At 43.1% G+C, this 19,845-nt stretch overlaps 2 protein-coding genes across 2 annotated transcripts; one reads left to right on the plus strand and one right to left on the minus strand.

Moving 5' to 3' along the window:
* Window positions 1-3,623: 3,623 nt before the first annotated feature.
* LIAS (lipoic acid synthetase) lies at window positions 3,624-14,307 on the minus strand. Its single transcript, XM_039551652.1, has 11 exons — window positions 14,193-14,307; window positions 12,979-13,151; window positions 12,238-12,331; window positions 11,420-11,500; window positions 11,025-11,181; window positions 10,137-10,194; window positions 9,046-9,174; window positions 8,238-8,383; window positions 6,541-6,611; window positions 5,680-5,791; window positions 3,624-4,735 (listed from the first exon to the last, which is right to left on the minus strand). The coding sequence occupies exons 1-11, from the start codon at window positions 14,265-14,267 to the stop codon at window positions 4,683-4,685; spliced, it is 1,149 nt and encodes a 382-aa protein (XP_039407586.1). The 5' UTR covers window positions 14,268-14,307; the 3' UTR covers window positions 3,624-4,682.
* A 59-nt stretch (window positions 14,308-14,366) lies between these two features.
* Window positions 14,367-19,534, plus strand: RPL9 (ribosomal protein L9). Its single transcript, XM_039551655.1, has 8 exons — window positions 14,367-14,418; window positions 14,741-14,787; window positions 14,867-14,982; window positions 15,839-15,934; window positions 16,247-16,379; window positions 17,770-17,850; window positions 18,302-18,417; window positions 19,414-19,534. The coding sequence occupies exons 2-7, from the start codon at window positions 14,742-14,744 to the stop codon at window positions 18,406-18,408; spliced, it is 579 nt and encodes a 192-aa protein (XP_039407589.1). The 5' UTR covers window positions 14,367-14,418; window position 14,741; the 3' UTR covers window positions 18,409-18,417; window positions 19,414-19,534.
* The last annotated feature ends 311 nt before the right edge of the window (window positions 19,535-19,845 follow it).

The following is a 19,845-nucleotide window of genomic DNA, read 5'->3' on the forward strand; positions in this document are numbered from 1 at the left end:
TGAAATAGCTGTATCCTTGAACCAGATGCTTTCAGATTCTTCGTGTTAATGGCTTCCACATAGGGACTTAACTCTGTAACGATCTGGCACTTCGGGCAAATATGCCTAAGGCTTTTTGTCCTACTGTAAGATTTTTCTCAGAGAAGTGCATCAAAAGCCAAGCAAAGTGAGTGGGAATTATGGGGGCTTAAAATCAAACTGTCATCTTTCATCATGCCATTTCCTCCTCCCTATTGACTAGTGCTGCTTTCATGTGACAACCCTGAGATGCAGTCAGGGTTGCAACACAACCTTTGTTAAGCGGTTGATCACCCTGTCTTTGCAAGGTGATCACCCTGTCTTTGCAGGTGCGTGTCCTCTTAGCTACCTCTGGCCCTGTAGTACCTGAGAGGGCAGGCTGGTCACTGCTCCTTTGGGATTAAGAAGAGGGTGCTGACAAGTTGTACTCAAAGGATCTCTTGTCCTTGACTGTTCAGGTTAGCACAGCACTGCTTCAGGCTGTTTTAATCAGGAGGGTGAGTAGAGGTGTCAGAAAATCAGGATGCCTTTCTGAAACTTGCACACACCTGTAATAGTAGTGCCTCTATATGGGACCTGTCTTCACCAGTTTGAAGCCGATGATGAACTGTTACTCATGTGTGAAGTATTGCTCCTTTTAGGAATGTGCAAGTGTTCATGAGATGCCAGTGACTTTTCACAAGCCATCCCAAAGAGATGGAGAAGCTAAGTGCTGTACCCCTGTTGCTACCCTGTTTCTCCTGCAGACTTAATCAAAGCCTGAATAGTGTCTTGGGGCTTAGTCATAAAGATATTAGAGAATGGCCGAGTTCATTACAGTGGGATCATTCTAACTTCCCTCTCTTAGCAAAGGGGGAGCAGCAGATCCTGAGGAGCAACAAGAGGTAAAACTAGTACGGGCATTTTCCTTGCTTTCTTCAAGTCAACTTACTTTCTTGGTGGCTGCATTCTTTTAGTGGGAGAACTGGGATTGGGGGATGAATCCAGTGGGACATTCCTTCAGGATACAGCAATACATACCTTGCATATATGCCAGAGAACCTTACCACAGGCCAAAAGGAAGAGCTTCAAAAGCTTGTGCAGCACCATGAATCATAAGCCGTTGTCTTCAGAGTACATGTGTCTGGAAAATAAGAACGGGCGATGACCTGTGTTCTGTTTTGAAGGCTTGAGTAGTGCACATAAGAGATGGGGTTTAGTGCTATTGAGTCTTCGTGTATGGATGTTACAGCAGGTAATTCTGGATGAGAATTGTGTAATGTAACCAGTGGACTCTTGTGCTCTGAAATTCCTTTTACATGGCTCTTAAAATGCAATCCCATGGTAACACTGTGTTACACTGCAAAAATGTGAATACAACAGCTGAAGCAAAGCCAGATTTAATACAAGTCAAGAAAGAGTTTGAAACAGAATGCATAAATTGGGTGTTACCCAAGATGTACACAGACAAATTCTAAGTGCCAGGCAAGATGTGCTGGTTTTCTTCTGAGTATGTGTGGTCACATTTTTGTGCAGCTAAAACTTGTCTGCTTCCAGGAATACAACAGCCAAGAATATTCCAAGTGAATAGAACACATATATTTGTCCAAGACTAGTTACTATAGGGGTGAGGAGGAGCAGTTGGGGTGAGATTTTGTACTGGCCAAAAAGTTTACACTTCTCATTTGAGGTTCTTCTAGTGCTATAATCTTGTTCAACAGCTAAACTTGGAAGTTAATTGTAAAACAATGCAGGAAGGCATAATGGAGATCTGATTTAGGAATGGTGGAGTCAAGCTAAAATTTCTGGTCCAAGTTGAACATCTGCAATAAGTTACCATGTTGTAGTAAGGAAGCATAAATGCTTGACACTTACTTTTTAAATGAAGGGGACACCAATATTAATTATTCATCAAGTAGGGAAAAAATATAAAACTGTTTTTAAATTGACAAAGCCAGAGTGTTCAGTTCACCTAAGGACTTGAAGTTACTGGAATATGCAATTCTCTATGAATAACATTTGATTATGTTTCAGTGTAGTAGATTGATGTGATGATGCTTAAAAAGACTATTCATTCTTTTAAAGTATCTATTTCAACTTTAAATCTTATTCCCAAAACTCAGTTAGTTGTTTTCCTGGTTGCAAGGATGATTAATGTTTCTTAAAATATTTTATAGCTGCTTTGTGAAACAAACTGACAGAATGATGTGATTGACATACAAAATGAAAATGTCACCAAACATGAAACTTCACCAAACCCGAGTCATGAAACCTGTGCTGAATTACAACAAGGATGTTTGTGAGAGTTTGGTGCCTTAACACAGCTATGGAAAAACTGAATGGGCAATAGGGGAAGTAAGATGGCTGTAAACGCAGGAATTTGTAACTAGGAAAAGAACTTTAGGGCTTGTCTTCAAACACTGTTAAAAAAAAAAAACAAACAGGCACAGACCCTCTCCAGTCTATGAAGTCAAAGTGTGACTTTGACTAGAATCCACAGCAAAACATGCAGCTAGAAAATCTTGTGTAGCTTCTGACACTTGGTACCAGACAGTTGGCAGACAGCTGTGTAAGAGCATGAGATCATCTTCTGAACCACCCAGCAGCGACTCATAATTCTAAAATGAAGTAATATTGGACTGTGCTTCAAGAAGCATTATTTCTCTCACTGTAAAGAAGTCACTGTGCAATGTTCTGTTGTTCCAGTTTGATAATGGCTTTATGGCTCAGAATTCCTTTTTTCTGTATTTTGGTGTTGGTATGCTGAAAGAGCAGTAACTTGGCAGAAGCTACAGTCATATTCTGTTACATCTGCTCTGTAGGCAAGTCAGAACTGTTCTTTACAGTAGGACCCCTAATAAGGGCTGGCAGCTGTTAAATGTGTGGGTATCCTGGGGTTGATGTTGCAACCCTCTCCATCTGCTGCAGTGGAGGGAATGTTGAGTTTTCTTGCAATGGTTGATAACCTTTCCCTGCTCTAGTACTCAAGTGTACTTCAGCTGAAGCAGGGCATTTTTGGCTCAAAATATACTTGGGCTTTCTATGACTAGCAATCAGACCTTTTAATTTAATTTTTAAATTTATTAATATTAAAAAAAAGAAACCAGCCTTGTCTCTGGCCTTAAAAAATATTCTTTTGTTTATCCCTTCTTCCCCTTTGTTCCTCATGGCTCACGTTTCTCATCCCCTTACACTGGTGAATTAGTACATTCCTTCTTGGTAAAGTTTTGTCCTCATAATGCTTTAATATTGCTGTACTTCATTTTGTGAAGCGTCAACTGTGCATCACTGGCCTTGGTTGTATAATCTTATGTTCATACAAGTTTCTCCTATATATTATCTTGCTAGGTAGCTGTCTTCCTTCTGGCATCTTGCTGAGTTGGTGGGGTGTGCAGGGTCCACTCTCCTTCTACAGACTGCAGTTTAGAAAAGTAGTAGGGCCAGTCAGAGAATTAACTGCATGATGAGAGTTTAGGACCAGATAGCAAAGTCCTGTAATCTTTCCCAAATAACTTCACAAAGATACAGGTGAAGCTAGTTCAGAGATGGTATCTAATGTCCACAGCTGAGCATTAGGGAGAGACAGTCATCAGTATTATTGCTGTACAGAGAGGCAAGTAGAGCTGTTAATGTACCATGCGCCATGTTTTTATTTCTGCTTGAGCTTAGTGTGATATGCAGTGGATTTCATGTTTCACCCACAATGTAGTTCACTTCTCTGCATTCAGATTTACCAGCCAGACCAAGCCTCAAGGGGCAGGCAACCAAACCCACCACACACAACCACTGAGGTTTTAACTTTCCTTTAATGACAAGACAATAGCCATGCAATAGGAGCACAGTACAGAATAGCAGCAGTTCTGCATACTCAATACTAAAGAAGCATCTGTGCAGCTTAGTGGGGTTTGTTACAGTCATGTACATAAGTTAGGGACAGCTCCATTTATGCTCTTACACCAACTCTGATTTTCCAAATGGTTTAAATTAATGGTATCTACACAAGGTTAATTGTCTTGCCAGAAAGGACATTTTGTTTTCTTTAGCTTGATACCTTGTATATACCAAGGTTCACACGTGGAGACATGCAAGCTCTGGAAAAGCTTTAGCTATCAGAATAGTACAGCTCATTTTCTCAAGATGCAGGTAAGAGATAGCATCTTTTGAAGGAGTATCACTACACTTTCTCTGGTGCGGTTCAAGATAGCCCTAATCTGGTGCATTATCATGTACAGTGTCTTTCTTTAGAACTCCTATAGTTCCCAGAGCCCCTGCAAGCTTATGTTACATAGTAGTAAGATACACCAAAGTATCAGTACCTTTCAAATTACTATCAGCACCTTCACAGGTAACAACTGCATCAATGCTGCTTGTTGTTGCAGATCTATAAATCTGTCTAATCTTTGTTCCCAGCTTACATTTATTTCTTCCACCTCAGTTCCACTACTCTTTCAAAATCGGTTCTATCTTCTGTCTTTTTGCTGAACACTAGAAGTACGCTGTTGTTGTAGCCTTGCCAGGAGAAATGAGGTAAAATAATGTGTTTTGATAAGAAAAAAGTGTTCTGGAAAGATAGTAAGTTTATTCATATAGCCACCATCTGTTCTGCATTTCTGGAACTGAGTATAATTATGCACTGAAAAAAGGATCTTTAAAACTGGCTGCTTTAAATAGGTTCACTCTCATTTTCAGATGGCTTTTGTCTTTCTTTTTTCTACTAAGTTCTTCAAGAAGAATTCACCTAATTAAAAGGAAAAAAATAAACACCAAAATGATTTGTAGGTATTTCAATACAAGAAGGCAAAATAACACATTCTTGTTTAACATGAGTGTTCAATTCTACAATATAAGTGGTTTTGCCACTTATTTTATAGGAATTCAATTCTATATAACAGCACTTCCAATACACACAGTAGGGATCTAAAAAAACTCTCAAAACTATAACCCAACAAAAACCCCTCCACTCCCAAAATCCTGATTTTCCTTCTGTCCAGTTTTGTGAAATAGCTCTGTTGCTTTGTGCATTCCAACAGGCAGAAGTGAATTGATTTAATTAAAATTTAATTCCTGTTTCATAAAGTATCAGCAAGTTATAGTGAAACCTGCTATAAATCGTGTTTGAGCTTGCATTAAACGACTGAGCAGCAAAGTACCCCAAATAAGTCTTCTCTGCTCTTTCCTTAGGACAAAGCACGATGTTGTACCTACGCAACAGTTCCATTAATATCAGCTGCTACTTAATACCCAGTGCTCTGTCAGAAAAAGCACTGCCATAATTGTCTCTAATTATTTTTAAAGCACTATAAATAAATACTGCCTAAAGCAACAAAATTGCATCACAAACAACCAAGGACCTCGTTGAACCCAGAAGTATCCAAGAGGCAGAATGTGAAGGAAAACTTGCAAATTCGGTACCCTTTATCCTGCCTCACATATTAAGATAGTACAGAATAGGTTTGACAAAAAAATTAGGTTAAGCAGCAATGCAATTGTACAAATACTAATTACTGTCACACTGATACATTTGGATGACCTATAAGAGATAATGTAAATAAATTTTTAAAAAGGGCTGACTATATGAGGTGTTCTTGAACTAAGGTGAGCTTTGTTGGACGTTACTTCACTGCTTTAGTTTTGTATAATAAAATGTTACATGCTAAATAATCCAATGCTTCAGTAATTTACCTGCTTTATAGGAAGAACGCACTAAAGGCCCGCTAGCAGTGTAATGGAATCCAAGATCATTTCCTACTTTTTCCCAGTACTTAAACTTCTCGGGAGTTATGTACTCTTCAACCTGGGGGAAAAAAATTAATTTTGCTCAGGTATTAATACAAAGGAAATGGCTATAGCTAGCATGCAGTGAAATGAAACACAGTTATATTGCAAGTTCAAAATTTTTCACTCCAAAGCTTTCATCAGTGAAGTCACGAACTGCATTTTTGCTCTGCTTTCTACCAAACAAATGTGTTTTATTTGCTTTTCATACTTAGCTGAAAAGTTCAGAATTTAACTTCTAGTTGTTGCTTTATCATTTTCTTTACTCTTTTTTTGAATGGTCTTTTTGATCAAGCCTTTTTTTCTGTTCAAGTTAGTAAAAAACCACAGTAGTCCTACAAATCTCTTCACTAACAGTTGTTTCAGTGAAACACAGGAACAGAACAGAGAGCAAAGTTCTGGACAGATCCCAGCAGAAAATGGTAAATTTCCCAGCTGAAGTGGCACCATTAAGGGAGAGCCTATAGGACAGTGAAGGGGTGACGGCTTGAGCAATTATGTTTGAGACATACACTGAAGCTCTTGTTTTCCAGAATCATGCCTCAGCTCCAGCTGTCTCCCTGCTAACAGTAGAGACTAGCACTGGAAAGTCTGCAGAAGATGGAAGGGGTAAGATGGCTGAGGTCATTTTTAGTGAAGAGTCCACAACAGATAATCATTGTCAGGCTAAACAAGGAAGGAAATTTTTCCCAACATCTGCAGTTAGAGTAAGGATGACTGTGCAAGGTACAGACCATAACTCCGCCTGTAAATTAAAGGCACTTTTACCTTTAGGTGACGTTTTGTTGGTTGCATATACTGTCCTAGGGTCAAACAATCTACATCTGCTTCCCGCAATACTGTAAAAACAAAATTCCTTGTTAGTGGCAGAAGGAGCACAAGGGATTGTCAGCAACTAGAAAACATCCTCATTCCAAGTCTGACCAAGGGTCACTCAAGGGGCTACGTCCTGCTGGCAGTTGCAGCCTCCACGCACAGTCACCACACACCTCACACCTCACGAGCACACGCTGCTGCTGGACCTGAGCTATCAAGCTTAAAGCTACAGAGAATCCCTGGTGCTGCACTCACTGCAGTGATGTCTCACTGCAGAGATGACATCCTCTTGTCTCTTGCTGCTTTCCACAATGTCTTTAGGTCAGAGCCTTCATTTGATAAAAGATGCGTACATGCACACACGTGGGGCGCTTCACTCTTCCAACAGACTTCATGCCAAGAAGATGTGGATGGTTCTTGTACCATAAATCAGGGGAAAGGGCCAGTTTTACACACTAGGGTGTATTTTAGTTTTGATGCCTCCAGAATCTCATAGACTCTGTCTTTACAATTTGAGTATATACTAGAATCAATAAACAGCAAAGGAGTTGAGGTGATCTATTTACAGAGGGAAACCCCGGCACTTCAGGGTCAGCTGGCCTGAAGAATTATGTTCACTGCAGGAGAAGGGTGTTCTGAACAAAGGGATGGCTGAAGAATCAGTTTGCATGAACATCCCCATATATTTTCTAGCTACTTGCCCCACATCAAATAGGAAGAAAAGACAGGGTTTTGACTACAGCATTGTGCTCACTGTTAACCTGGAATCTCTGTTTAGACTGATACGGTTCTGTAAAGAAAAGGGGACAATACCAGCACACTTAGATGCTCTTTAACTTGTACCCAGAGGATGGAAGTGGAACAAAACTACAGTAACTGAATGAACATGGCAGGTCACAGTTTGCTTCTGTATACGTGCAGCAAAGTGGCCAGACTGCAAATAGCACCATATCTGAAATTTCATAACCTTATAGCTAGGAAATCCTAGGAAGGAAGAATGGGAAAAAATAAGGAATTTTAAATTTTTTGGTCCAGTTGCAGAAATACTAGACTACATAGCTGCATTCTAAATGTGTCTGTGCACAAAATGAAGTACCAGGTAAACATTTTTTCAGGATACAGGAGAAATGCCATAGGATTTATGAACTACTTCTTTGAAGCGTAGTGTATTCACTTACCACTGTGAGTGAGGTTTTTTTCTCCTCTTAAAAATACATTTACATGAAAACATAAGAACATGCTACAGCTCTCAGGATAACATCATTTTTCCATCTAAGTAAACTGAAATAATTTAAGCAACCAGGTCTGCTATTTCTAAAAAGGAATGCACAATGAGGCAACAGTGTTGCAAGCCTGTTGTTTAAGTATTGCAAAGATAAAGTTAATATAGCTAAAAAAAGTTCTAAGCTCCACTGAAATCAACATGAGATGGATTTACCTGTCAAATTGAATCTGTAAGCTATAAGAAGGTAAAATATTTCAGAAATTCAGTCTTTTTTAACCAAACTTTTTTTTTCAATGGAACTTAGGAAACATTTCCTGCACCAGCAAACTGATTTGCATGTAGAGGCAAAGATGCTTACAATTGTTCTTCAACACAGTAAAATTCATACCTGTGAATTCTGGCATCTATTTCAACACCAACTTACATTTCATTGTGGAATATATTTGTTCATCTGTCTCGCCTAGCCCCAGCATAATGGAGGTTTTGGAAATGACGCCGGGCTGGACCTCTTTGGCGTGTTTCAGCACACGGACGGACTGCTCAAAGTTGGCTCGGGGGTCACGGACCTTCCTTCGCACATTTCCAGCACAAGGGGTAAAAACACGTGGAGGGCACACAGAAGTTAGAGACGCTAGGAAAGGCGAGTTCTGCCAGTTTCTGCGAAGCGGCAGCGCAGAGTTTCTTTGGCCGTGCAGTTGGACACCGGCGACGGGACGAGCCCGGCCCAGGAGCCGCGGCCGGGCTGGGCCGCCCCGGGAGGCGGCAGCGACCCGGGGCCGCGGCGGCGCGCGCCCCTGCCGGCGGCGGCGGCTCGGCGGCGGCGCGCGCGGGGCAGGCCGGGAACGGGGCCGCTCCGCACCCGGCCCCGCTCCGCACCCGGCCCCGCTCCGCACCCGGCCCTGCTCCGCACCCGGCCCCGCAGCGCCGCTCCGCACCCGGGCCCCGTCTCGGCCCCGCTCCGCACCCGGCCCCGCAGCGCCGCTCCGCACCCGGGCCCCGTCTCGGCCCCGCTCCGCACCCGGCCCCGCTCCGCACCCGGCCCCGCTCCGCACCCGGCCCCGCTCCGCACCCGGGCCCGCAGCGCCGCTCCGCACCCGGGCCCCGTCCCGGCCCCGCTCCGCACCCGGCCCCGCTCCGCACCCGGGCCCGCAGCGCCGCTCCGCACCCGGGCCCCCTCCCGGCCCCGCTCCGCATTCGGGCCCTCCTCCCGCACACCCAGTGCCACCGCTCACCTCTGCAGTGCCGGCACCGTCTCCACGTTGTGGGCATACACATCCAGCCCCGACAAGGCGACTTTCTCCACTGCTTTAAGGTCCCCTCGGAAATCGGGAGTTAGGCATTCCACCAAGATTTTTGGATTTCTGAAAAGGCGAGACAAAAGGAACACACCTCTGGGATTTTGTGTCACTGTTGCTAAAAAACTCAAGACAGCAAAAAAAACCCCCAAACCCCATAACATGAACACATGACACTCTAAAAAGCAAAGCGAAGTTAATTCAGGGTAATTCTAAACCAATAGGTTTCTGCAAACAATTTATAACAAACTCATGTTAAGTTAACCTGCAACAAAGACAAAAAAAAAAAAGTATAAACAGTGCACAATTGTTTTAGAGACTGTTGGAATTGCTTTTATATTTATTACTTTGTTTTTGCTGTATTTCAGCTCACACAAGTAAAATCAGGAATTGAACACACGATGTTTAGTTAAAGATCATAGCTCCAAAACACAGAGGAGCTATAATTCTGCTACTGGAAGAAGAAGACTCTTACTCTAGAATCTAGTCTTGGTGTCCAGGAGCCTGATTTCAGCTCAGAAAGGCAGGTGGGGAAAACTGCAGGAACCCTTCAAGTCCCAAGGTATACTGGGAAATACAGGGAAAGCAGGAAGGTACAATCATAGACTTGGAAATGGCCATTAAGGCAAAATGTAAAGCAATTTGTTCACTGCTGAATGAGAAACCAGACTCCTTCAGTCACGTGACAGCATTACCTAACTGCTGTGTTTGAGCCCCAAACTTCAGGAATGAACATACCTCAGAAGAATGTATTCATTTCCTGGTAAACCAGCTGTCTGCTCAAAGAAAGAATCCAGTGCTTAGCTTTAAATAAGCCTGGGATGAATTGGAAATGCAACTAAACTCAAAACAGTTTGGGACCATTCTATGAGAAAGATAAAGGAAGGAAAAAAAAGGGAGCACAGACAGGCTAGAGGCAGACTTTTGTATTTGCAGTCCCTGGAATAACTCAGCTAAAGGAGCTTTGACCTACATGCAGTACCACATTCTAAAGTTTTAACAATAACAGCAATACATTAATGACACACCTTTCTTTCAGATGTGAGACTGTCTTTGCAAAGTGTTCCGCTCCACCATCGGGCATATCTAGAAGCATTTCAATTATTCAGTTAATCTTTCTGTTCAAGAAACGTATTTACTTATTAGCAAAGCCAAAAAACCCATCAGATTCAAACTCTGAATGCACAATAATAAATCAGTCAAGCCCCAGTCTTATCTCACCACTCATGCCAAGGGTTTACAAAAGATATCCTACCAAGCCTCTACACAAAGTCTAACTGTGATTGTCTAGGGCAGAGTTCAGATTTACCTGTCTCTAGGTTCCCTGTCTCCCTGAGCACAGAATGGCTTTACCTATTTATGGTTCTGGTCTGAGAAAGAGTTGCACAAAAATTGAAAAGTATGTATTAGAGCTCTTTAAAGCCCCTTTGAAGCCACTGCACTTTACATCATACTGAACACTTTTCACAATGGCTTTCCCCACTTATATGGTGTCACCACAAGGGAGCTACTGCAACCTTAGGAAAACACAACTTCCAGTTCTGTTACATATAATATATTCTAGGTTTAGTGTTTGGAAAGAAGTTCTGTAATGGTGTTGTATACGAATATCTGTCTTCTTGCTATCCAAGTAATAGAACATGGTGTTTATGCATGCATTTTGCTAAAAAATAGTTATAAAGTACTTAGTATTGTGGTATTTATTGATGTTTATTAACTGTGTCATTTCTGTCGTATTTTACCAGACACAGGGAAATACTAAGCATATGCAGGAACTTTCCAACGTTTCAGCACTGTTGTCTCCTTTTAAGAGTCCTCCTGGACAGCTGTGTAGATAAACATTTCTGGGGCCTGTGTGTAGCCCACGTAACACCCGTGAGAGCTCAGAGCAGCGTGAGGAGAGCCCAGGTACGCACCATCCCTGTCCACAGACGTCAGCACCACGTAATCCAAGCCCCACGCCGCTATTGCCTTGGCTGTGTTGTAAGGCTCCTGCGGATCCGGCGGAGGGGGGTTTTTTGCAGTTTTTACTGAACAAAATCTGCAGCCTCTGGTGCATGTGTCACCCATCAGCTGGAACATGAAAGACATTCCTACCTTTACACAGTACAAACCACTATTGCTCAGCTGGGAAACAGCAACATAAGCTACATCAGACAAATCCCAACACTAAGCAAAAAAACCCCAGGAGAGTGCTTTACTCTAAATTTATTGTAATAAACCCACTCCACTACAGTAGAGGTCCAACAACAGAGTATATATAAACAGCTCAGACATTAACAGAACACTTAAGAAATGGCTAATGACTTACCATAATAGTAGCTGTCGCTGTGGCATATTCCCCACCTCCCCAGCATTCTCCAATGTTGGGACAACGTGCTTCTTCGCATACCTGAAGGTGAAAGGCTGTAATGTACCTGGATTTTTCCACATTATTTTTGAAAATAATTATTAAATTATTGATTGATTTTAATAGTAGCCTACAAACAATTCCTTCTTATCAGTTCCCTGCTGTTTTATAACAAGTCAGTAGAACAGACTTGTTATAAAAGAAGAGAATTGCTTCCTGACATCCATTACCATTCTTTTCATCTACTTCACAACTGCAAAAACTCCTCAACCAGGTAACTGTCTTATTAATTAGCACAGACTATCATTAACATTTTTAATTTAAGAACTGATAAAATGTTCACAAACTTTGTGATTCATTAAAGCATGAACTTAGTCTGAAAAGAAAAATTAAAAAGGCCCCTCCATGCACTCCCACCATTTTTTCTACCTGGAAACTACAATTAATGAAATTTGTACAGATTCTTTTCATGCAAATCAAGTATGTAACTCTGAAATTGTGTGTGTTGCCTTTAAAAATGGTTGCACGTAGCATCTGCTTATCTGGTGATGAAAGTAGTAAACTCTAGTATTTAAAATCACAGTAGGAAAAACACTACATCTGTTGGATTTACCCTTATTCTTTAGAGGTAAAATTCACTGCTAGCAAAAAGGATCAGCACTGGGCTTGCCTTCAGCACTGAAGATCATGCAAGCCATGATTTCTACCTGTCCTCCACAGAGAAAAAATGTAAAATCTGCCTTATTTCTATAGGAACACTTGGTTGGTGCCAGACTTACCGTATGAAGATTTAAACTTCTCAAGGTATTCTTTAGTTTATTGTAGTTCTTTCCCATGGGAATCTTTGTTTTCAGCCATGGAGGAAGATGCAGCCTGAATAACACCAAGCAAACATGAAGATTAATAAACTACTTACATGGCAAGTTTCATTAATTTCATAGATTTGTTACAGATCCCAACAAGGAAAGGTCCCATGAAAACTGATGCAACTCAGCAATTCATGTTAACATCATTCATGGCCAGACCAGACTTCTCTTCCCTGTTCATCATCATTCCAACACTCAAGCATAGGAATTGTTGTCACTGAAATGTTTAAAACTGTTCACTGTTCCAGTGGGATTGAACAGTGACACACTGGAGACTGCAACAATTAGTAACAGCGGATGTTGCACAGCTATCACGAAGTCTGATCAAATTTATAACTGGAAATACGGGGGGTTAAACATTTTTTTAACTTAAGTCTTCATTTTTTGTTTTCTCTACCAGCAGGACTTTTTGCAATAGTCACCTACTGATGTATATTTGTAATTTAATTACTGGCACTCGAGAAAATACCACCATGTCTCCACAGTTTGTTATGGATTTGAAGTTAATGACATTTTTCCTTTCTTGAAAAATCATTATATTTGCAACACAGTAGGGCAGAATTTAATAAAGATACATAGTATATGCTTTGTAGTTATTGCTAAACATGCAAGATCATGCAGAGAAGCAACTAAAGTTGATAAAATCACAATTACCTTTCTCCTTTCTCACGCTTTAAGTTGCCCTTATACTCAGCCCACGTGCTCTTGTCTGACAGATCTCCAGAGACAAAGTCCTGTAAGTCTGGTCCATTTTGGAGGAACTCTTTTTTTTCCCCTGGCAAAGAACCTGATGTTCCATACTGGTTACACACATGGCTCCCTGACACCTAAAACAAGCAGAATTGTAACTTATTTAGTAACAAACACGCTGGCATCGTATACTAAACAACAATTTGCCCTTCTGCTGGTTAATCTACGCTTTGTGTAAGCATTTTCCCAATGGCCTTTAAGCTAAATATATAATTCTCTTTTTATTTTAAGCCTGATTAAACAGACTCATCTATCATAACACTAAAGTTATATGGTATAACATAAAATCCCCCTGTACTCAGCACTGCTGAGGCCACACCTCAAATCCTGTGTCCAGTTTTGGGCCCCTCAGTACAAGGACACCGAGGTGCTGGAGCATGTCCAGAGAAGGGCAATGGAGCTGGTGAAGGGTCTGGAGCACAAGGCTTATGAGAAGCAGCTGAGGGATCAGGGGTTGTTTAGCCTGGAGAAAAGGAGGCTCAGAGGGGAACAGATTGGTCTCTACAATTGCCTGAAAGAAGGGTGTAGCAAGGTGGGGATGGGCTTCTTCTCCCAGGTAACAAGTGACAGGATGAGAGGACATGGTCTTAAGCTGCACCAGGGGAGGCTTAGTTTGGACATCAAAAGGAATTTCTTCCCAGAAAGAGTGATCAGACATTGAATGGGCTTCCCAGAGAGGGATTTAAGGAAAGACTGGATGTGGCACTCAGTGCCACGGTCTGGTTGACAAGCTGGTGTTCGGTCACAGGTTAGGCTCAGTGATCTCAGAGGTCTTTTCAACCGAACTGATGCTGTGAAATAACATCGTCTGGGTTACTCCGGTGTCTCGGGGCCGCAGAAGCGGCGTTACCACGGCTCCCGGTGGCTGCCGGGCGCTGTGCCGTGGGAGCGGGGCCGGGGCTCGGTGTCCCGAGGGTGCGCGTGCCCGCGCGGGGCTGGGACGGTCCTTCCCGGGCTCTGCCCGCGGCCACCCCGCGCTGTCCCGCGCCACCAGCACAGACCCGCTCGGCACCGGCACCGCGGTGCGCCCCACAGGGTCCCCTCCTGCCGTGCCGTGCTTCCCGCCCCCCCGGCCCATCCCGTTGCCGGCGGCCCCCGGGGCCCACGGCGTGACTCACCCGGCCCCGCGACACCAGCAGTCCCCGGGCGGCGGCGGCGCCGCACCAGCCCCGCGGCGGCAGCAGCAGCGACATGGCAGCACCCGGCCCGATCGATGCGCTCGGCCGCCTCGGCTACTCTTGCCTGTCGGACGGCTGCCTCGGCGTGATGACGTCAGGGGCCCAGAGCGGCTACAAGTACGCGATGACGTCATACGCTGTCTCTTTCGGCGCTGCGCGCTGCCAGGTGAGGCCGGGCAGCGCAGCCGGGCTCGCCCGGGATCACCGGGATAATCCGGGATCATCCGCGGCCATCCGCGGCGCGCGGTCCCCCAGCGCCCCGCCCGCGCGCGGGCAGCCCCCCGGCGCGGCGCCGGGCCCCGACGGCGCGTCCTGTCCCACATCCCGCGCGAGAGGGCCCCGGGACGGCGCCTTCCCGGCCAGGCCCCGCTGAGGCCGCCGCGGTGGCAGCGGGGTGGGGGCGTCGGTTCGCGCGGGGCAGGAGTGGGCGGGGTCCCCGCGGGCACAGAGCCGAGGGAGCCTCCAGTCTCTCCCGTTGTCTCCCGCAGGATGAAGACCATCCTCAGCAACCAGACCGTGGACATCCCTGAGCAAGGTCAGTCCGCGCCGCGTTCGGGAGGCGCCCGGGGTGCCGCCCCCGCAGTCCGTAACGCGTGTCCGCCTTTGGTTCGCAGTGGGAGTTTCGCTGAAGGGCCGGACGGTCATTGTGAAGGGGCCCCGAGGAACCTTGCGGAGGGATTTTAACCACATCAACGTGGAGCTGTCCCTCCTGGGAAAGAAGCACAAGAAGGTGGGTGTTGCACAGGCCGTTTTGTTGCCCCGAGACGGAGGGGAGCTTTAGAGTTGGCTTAAAAACTTCTTGGTGGTGTCGGAGAGTGACCACAAATGTTCAGCTGCGGGTTGTTTGGTTGGTTTTGCTTGTTCCTGTGTTTTCTGAAGGAGGTTGGTCTCGTGGAGGCGTGGGGCCTCCTCGGGCATTGTGGGAGTCTTGCACTCGTGTAATGTTGCAGTGAATGTGTTGATTGGATTCTTCTGTAGTGACAGTCAGTCACAGGGAAAGGGGTTGATGATTGTATGCTGTTCTAAAACTGGTTCGTTTAGAGGATAAAAATCAGTTTATTTGATTTCAGGAAACTCTTAAGTTACATTAGCAGAGCAGATGTTCTCTAAGTAAATGCTTGATGTTTTTATATTGTCTTCAAAAATATAATAAAATATCAAGAGTGACTGATTTCAGCTACTTTTTCACAAAGATCGAATGTTTCATTGAAACAGTGGATCCACACACAGTGTTTCATTTAAGTTGATTATGCATAGGAGACAGACTTCAAAACAACTTGCTCAGTAATTGCTAATGTATCCTTTAGCTTAACATTCCATATTTATCTACCCTAGCTCTTCTGGAGACTTGCTAGTGGCAAGACATGAAGACAAATGTTTCTCATGAGTCTTAGGGTTGGAATTTAAAAGACAGGAGCCAGGTGGGCCTTTAGTAGCCTTTCAAAGAAGCAAAACAGCTCTGTGGTTTTGTTTGGTGGGCTTTAAGTAGTTTATCTAAAAGTGTTGCTCCTCGTTTGTCACAAAATTATTTTGTTCGTGGTTTTGAAGTGTAGCTAAAGGCTTTGCTAATGTGCTTTTTGATGCAGCTTCGTGTTGACAAGTGGTGGGGTAACAGAAAGGAGCTGGCAACAGTTCGTACAATTTGCAGCCATGTACAGAACATGATCAAGGGGGTCACTCTGGTAAGTTGTGTTTGGAGCCTAGATAACTGCAGCCTTTTTTGTTACTTGCAGTGAGAGCCTTGTATTTTGTGGAGAGCATTTCTAAGCATCCAAGATGTATCTTCTTTCTCCTTTTGCTTTTTTTCTTGCCTTTGCTGTCAAGCAAGTTCTGTGGGTGGAGGAAAGCACAAATGTCTCTTGGGCTTGGTGTCCTGCCCTATTTAAGAAGCCTTTGCTAGACCTTGGCTTTAGTTTCTCCTGTAAGCTTCATGCACGTGTTCTACCTTTTGGGCATGTTCTGCTTTCAATATCTGGTTATGTCCTGTATCCCAGGGCTTTCGCTACAAGATGAGGTCGGTGTATGCTCACTTCCCAATCAATGTAGTCATACAGGATAATGGCTCACTGGTGGAGATCCGAAACTTCTTGGGAGAGAAGTACATTCGCAGAGTGCGGATGAGGCCAGGTGAGCATTTCTGGAGGCGTATTCTGCTGGTTTTAACTATACTTTCCAAGCTGTTTTCTTTGGGCACTGCCACTGGGAATGGGAGATGCTGAATAATGGTTGGAGCAGCATTTGCTTATCTGAATTTATGTAATCTTCTTACAATACCTTTGCCACTGTTTAGATTTATTATTAATGATGTTTCTGTAATTTAGTTTTAGTATTGCGAGCTAGCTAATAACTAGTCTGGAGTTACTGTATTACAAGGAGTTCAGGATTTACTTTCACCACTGTAAGATCTTGACAGTATTTATAGTTGGTAACCTACAGGTGCTTCGATTTGTGTTTCTATTTTAAAAACATGGTACATGAACTAGTTTCATACCACATCATAGTTTTGGTCTTTGAGGTGTCGAAGTTTGAATTTGCTGATTATCTAGGAGCATGCACAATAAACTTGGAAATGGCTGTCTTGTTAGCTGTTTTTATATTCTGTACACTTGGAGTTTCAGTAAAATGTCTTAACAGAAGAGCAGGCACTTGATGGAGTTCGTTAAACTTCTGAAAGGAGGCAACAAAACATGTAATAAACAGAGTTACATAAAGACTGTAGGAAAGACTTCCCATATCCATTTGGTTTTTTTTCTAATTCCACTTCTGGAGAGGGAATGGGTAAGGATGTGACTGATGATGTTTTGGGGTGACTTTAGAGGAATGCATCAGACTTGTCCCAAAACACTGGTAGATGAGAGTGCATAGTTACAGGGTTTTTGATTTATTGTGGGATATTAAGGGTGGGTTTGATTATTGTATTTGATCTTTTTTTTTTAAGTCAGCATTTACTGTTAGTAAAAGGCTGGCTTAAAAGCTGCTATCTGCTGATTAAGTAGATCAAACTGTAAAAACTTCTGTTACTCTTCTTACAAATTCCAAGTTTCCTGTTGAATGCCCTTGTGTTTATTCCTTGTGAGTATTTGCAGCATTGCTAGTATAAACACAGTACATGACATGACAGGGGTCAGGTGGTTTTTAAAGGCTTTCGATTGGGGTGGCTCCAGTTTTCTATTAATGAGCACAAGCCTGTGGGAAATGGCACCACCTGGCTGGCAGAGCCGTGCTGGCAAAATCACTGGCTTGTACACAGTGTTGGTGATTGATACCCTAATGTAATAATGGGTAAGCACCAGTGTCACTTTAGTAGCTTTCAATCTACAGGATGACTTGCACTAATCTTTAAGTCTTCAAGCTGTGTAAGGGAGGGCAACCCTGGAATGGATTTGAGAGACTCTCTTTAATAAAGTCATAGAAGTCTTGAATACTACTTTCTAGATACATAAACAGGGATAGGACATTAATATTGTTTCTTTAATACATCTTCAACAGTGTGGATTATGTGTTTGCCTTTCCATAGGTGTTACCTGCGCAGTATCTCAAGCCCAGAAAGATGAGCTGATCCTTGAAGGGAATGACATTGAGTTGGTCTCCAATTCAGGTTTGTGAAAGTAGATGTGTGGAAGATTATATGGAAACTTTATCTGAAGATGTCAGCTTAGCAAACTCTTTACCTCAAACTCTGAGGTAAACAACACCCCAGAATTTTTTTTGCTCTAGTCATTGTAATTACTTTTCATAGTTCCTTACTCTGCCTAAGCTTAGAGATGTTTTCACAAGTCCACAGATTCGTATTCGAGTCAGTACTTAGGGCCTTTTTGGCACCAAGCTTTTCAGTTATACATGGGTACAGTAATGAACTGCCACTGCCCCGAGTTGCCAAGATGAGCTCAGTGAAATGCATCCTGTTTTCATTAGACAGGATTTGAAGTTGGTAATTCCTGTCTCTAGATGACAGTCTGTTTGTTAGTTGAAATACTGGAGCATAAACAAATGCTGCAAGTTGGCTTGGACCTTTTGGCTTCATGCTAATGGTTTCACTTTGTCTGCAGCTGCCTTGATTCAGCAAGCCACTACAGTCAAGAACAAGGATATCAGGAAATTCTTGGATGGTATCTATGTCTCTGAGAAAGGAACAGTACAACAGGCTGATGAGTAAAACTCATAGGTTGGTATCATCTTAATGCACGTTGTACATCTTCTCTGTAGAGACGGGGACTTGACAAGGTTCATCTGCTTCAAAATGGCCATGGTTAAGCTGGTTCCCAGTAGGGGTGAAATTGTGTTTGTAAAAGGCATCATAAGGTGCATCATAAAACTTGAATTTTGCTAGGTCTTTAAACAGAAGCTTTCCATCGTCCATCAACTTGGCATTTTGCTACTCTGTGGAGAAGATCTATTTCTCCAGTGCTGTACCTCTGCAGTGTGAATGAAAGCTGCAGTGGTGGCTGAGAATCTAAAATCAGCTGACTTGGCCTGACAGACCAGTTTACAGCTATTTACAGAGAAGACCTCAGACTGATGTTCCTCCTGGTTGGACATTGCCTTCACTAAAATAGTGGTCAGCACCCAAGTTATATAGAAAGGTCTTCTGAGCAGTTTGTGTGTAAATGCTGGTAAACAGGTCAGTTTAACAAGGACAACTATTCACATTGTCTGTGGGCATTTGATACTGAAGTTAAGTACAAGAATTTGGGGATCATTTAGAAATTGTAACTGCTAAAGGAATTGGATAAATTTTAGCTGTATGTGGTTCCATACATAGTACAAAACACCTGTGCAGGGTGAGGCAGTCTGACTTGCAAATAAATTCTGTGTTGTGTGCCTTTGGAAGCTTGAGGCAGGATGTAGATAAATTGAGTTTCATAATTATCATCCAGGTACCAGACATCTGCAAGCCTCTGAAAAAGTAACTTCTAATGCTGTTCCGAGTGCCTTGAGAGATGGAGCAGCTTATTACATGCTTGCTGAACAGTTGAGCTGTTGTGTTTGAAGGCATCTTTAAGTAATCTTGTCTGCATAAAATCAAGCAAATTCTTGAAACTATTAATGTCTGTCTTGCATTAAAATCATCAGATAAAGTAACATCAAATGGCTATAAACTTTCAGTTTCACATTTGCACTGCTAAAACGTTTCTGAAAGCTCTTAATGTTTTATTTACAGTTGTCTGTATCCTGACAGAAACCACCATGAGACATTATACCAGCAATGCCAGCTCAAAGAATCTGGTACAAACCTAAACACCATGAGAGGTTTAATAAAATAAACCATATTTCATATCTTGGGTTTGTTGGTTTGTTTTTTTTTTTTTTTTTAAGCACTAAAGGGTGATTGCATGAACCTGATGGCTTTTGGAGAAGCAGATTGCACACTGGGTCCACACTACCAATGTGTGTTCAAATCATCAGACTTCATTCAGACTGAATGTTCTCAGAGACTGGTAGGGCAACTTGTACACTGTGCTACCATGATCTTTCTGTGACAAAGTCATGAAGTGGCATTTTTGAATTGTAGCAATAAGAAATAGTAAAAGCATTCATTGTTCTCATAGAGGGGAGACCAGTGTTCTTTCACATCTTTTCTCAAGCCTCAGAC

This window comes from Corvus cornix, chromosome 4, assembly GCF_000738735.6.
Source record: "Corvus cornix cornix isolate S_Up_H32 chromosome 4, ASM73873v5, whole genome shotgun sequence".
Classification (NCBI taxonomy): Eukaryota; Metazoa; Chordata; class Aves; order Passeriformes; family Corvidae; genus Corvus; species Corvus cornix.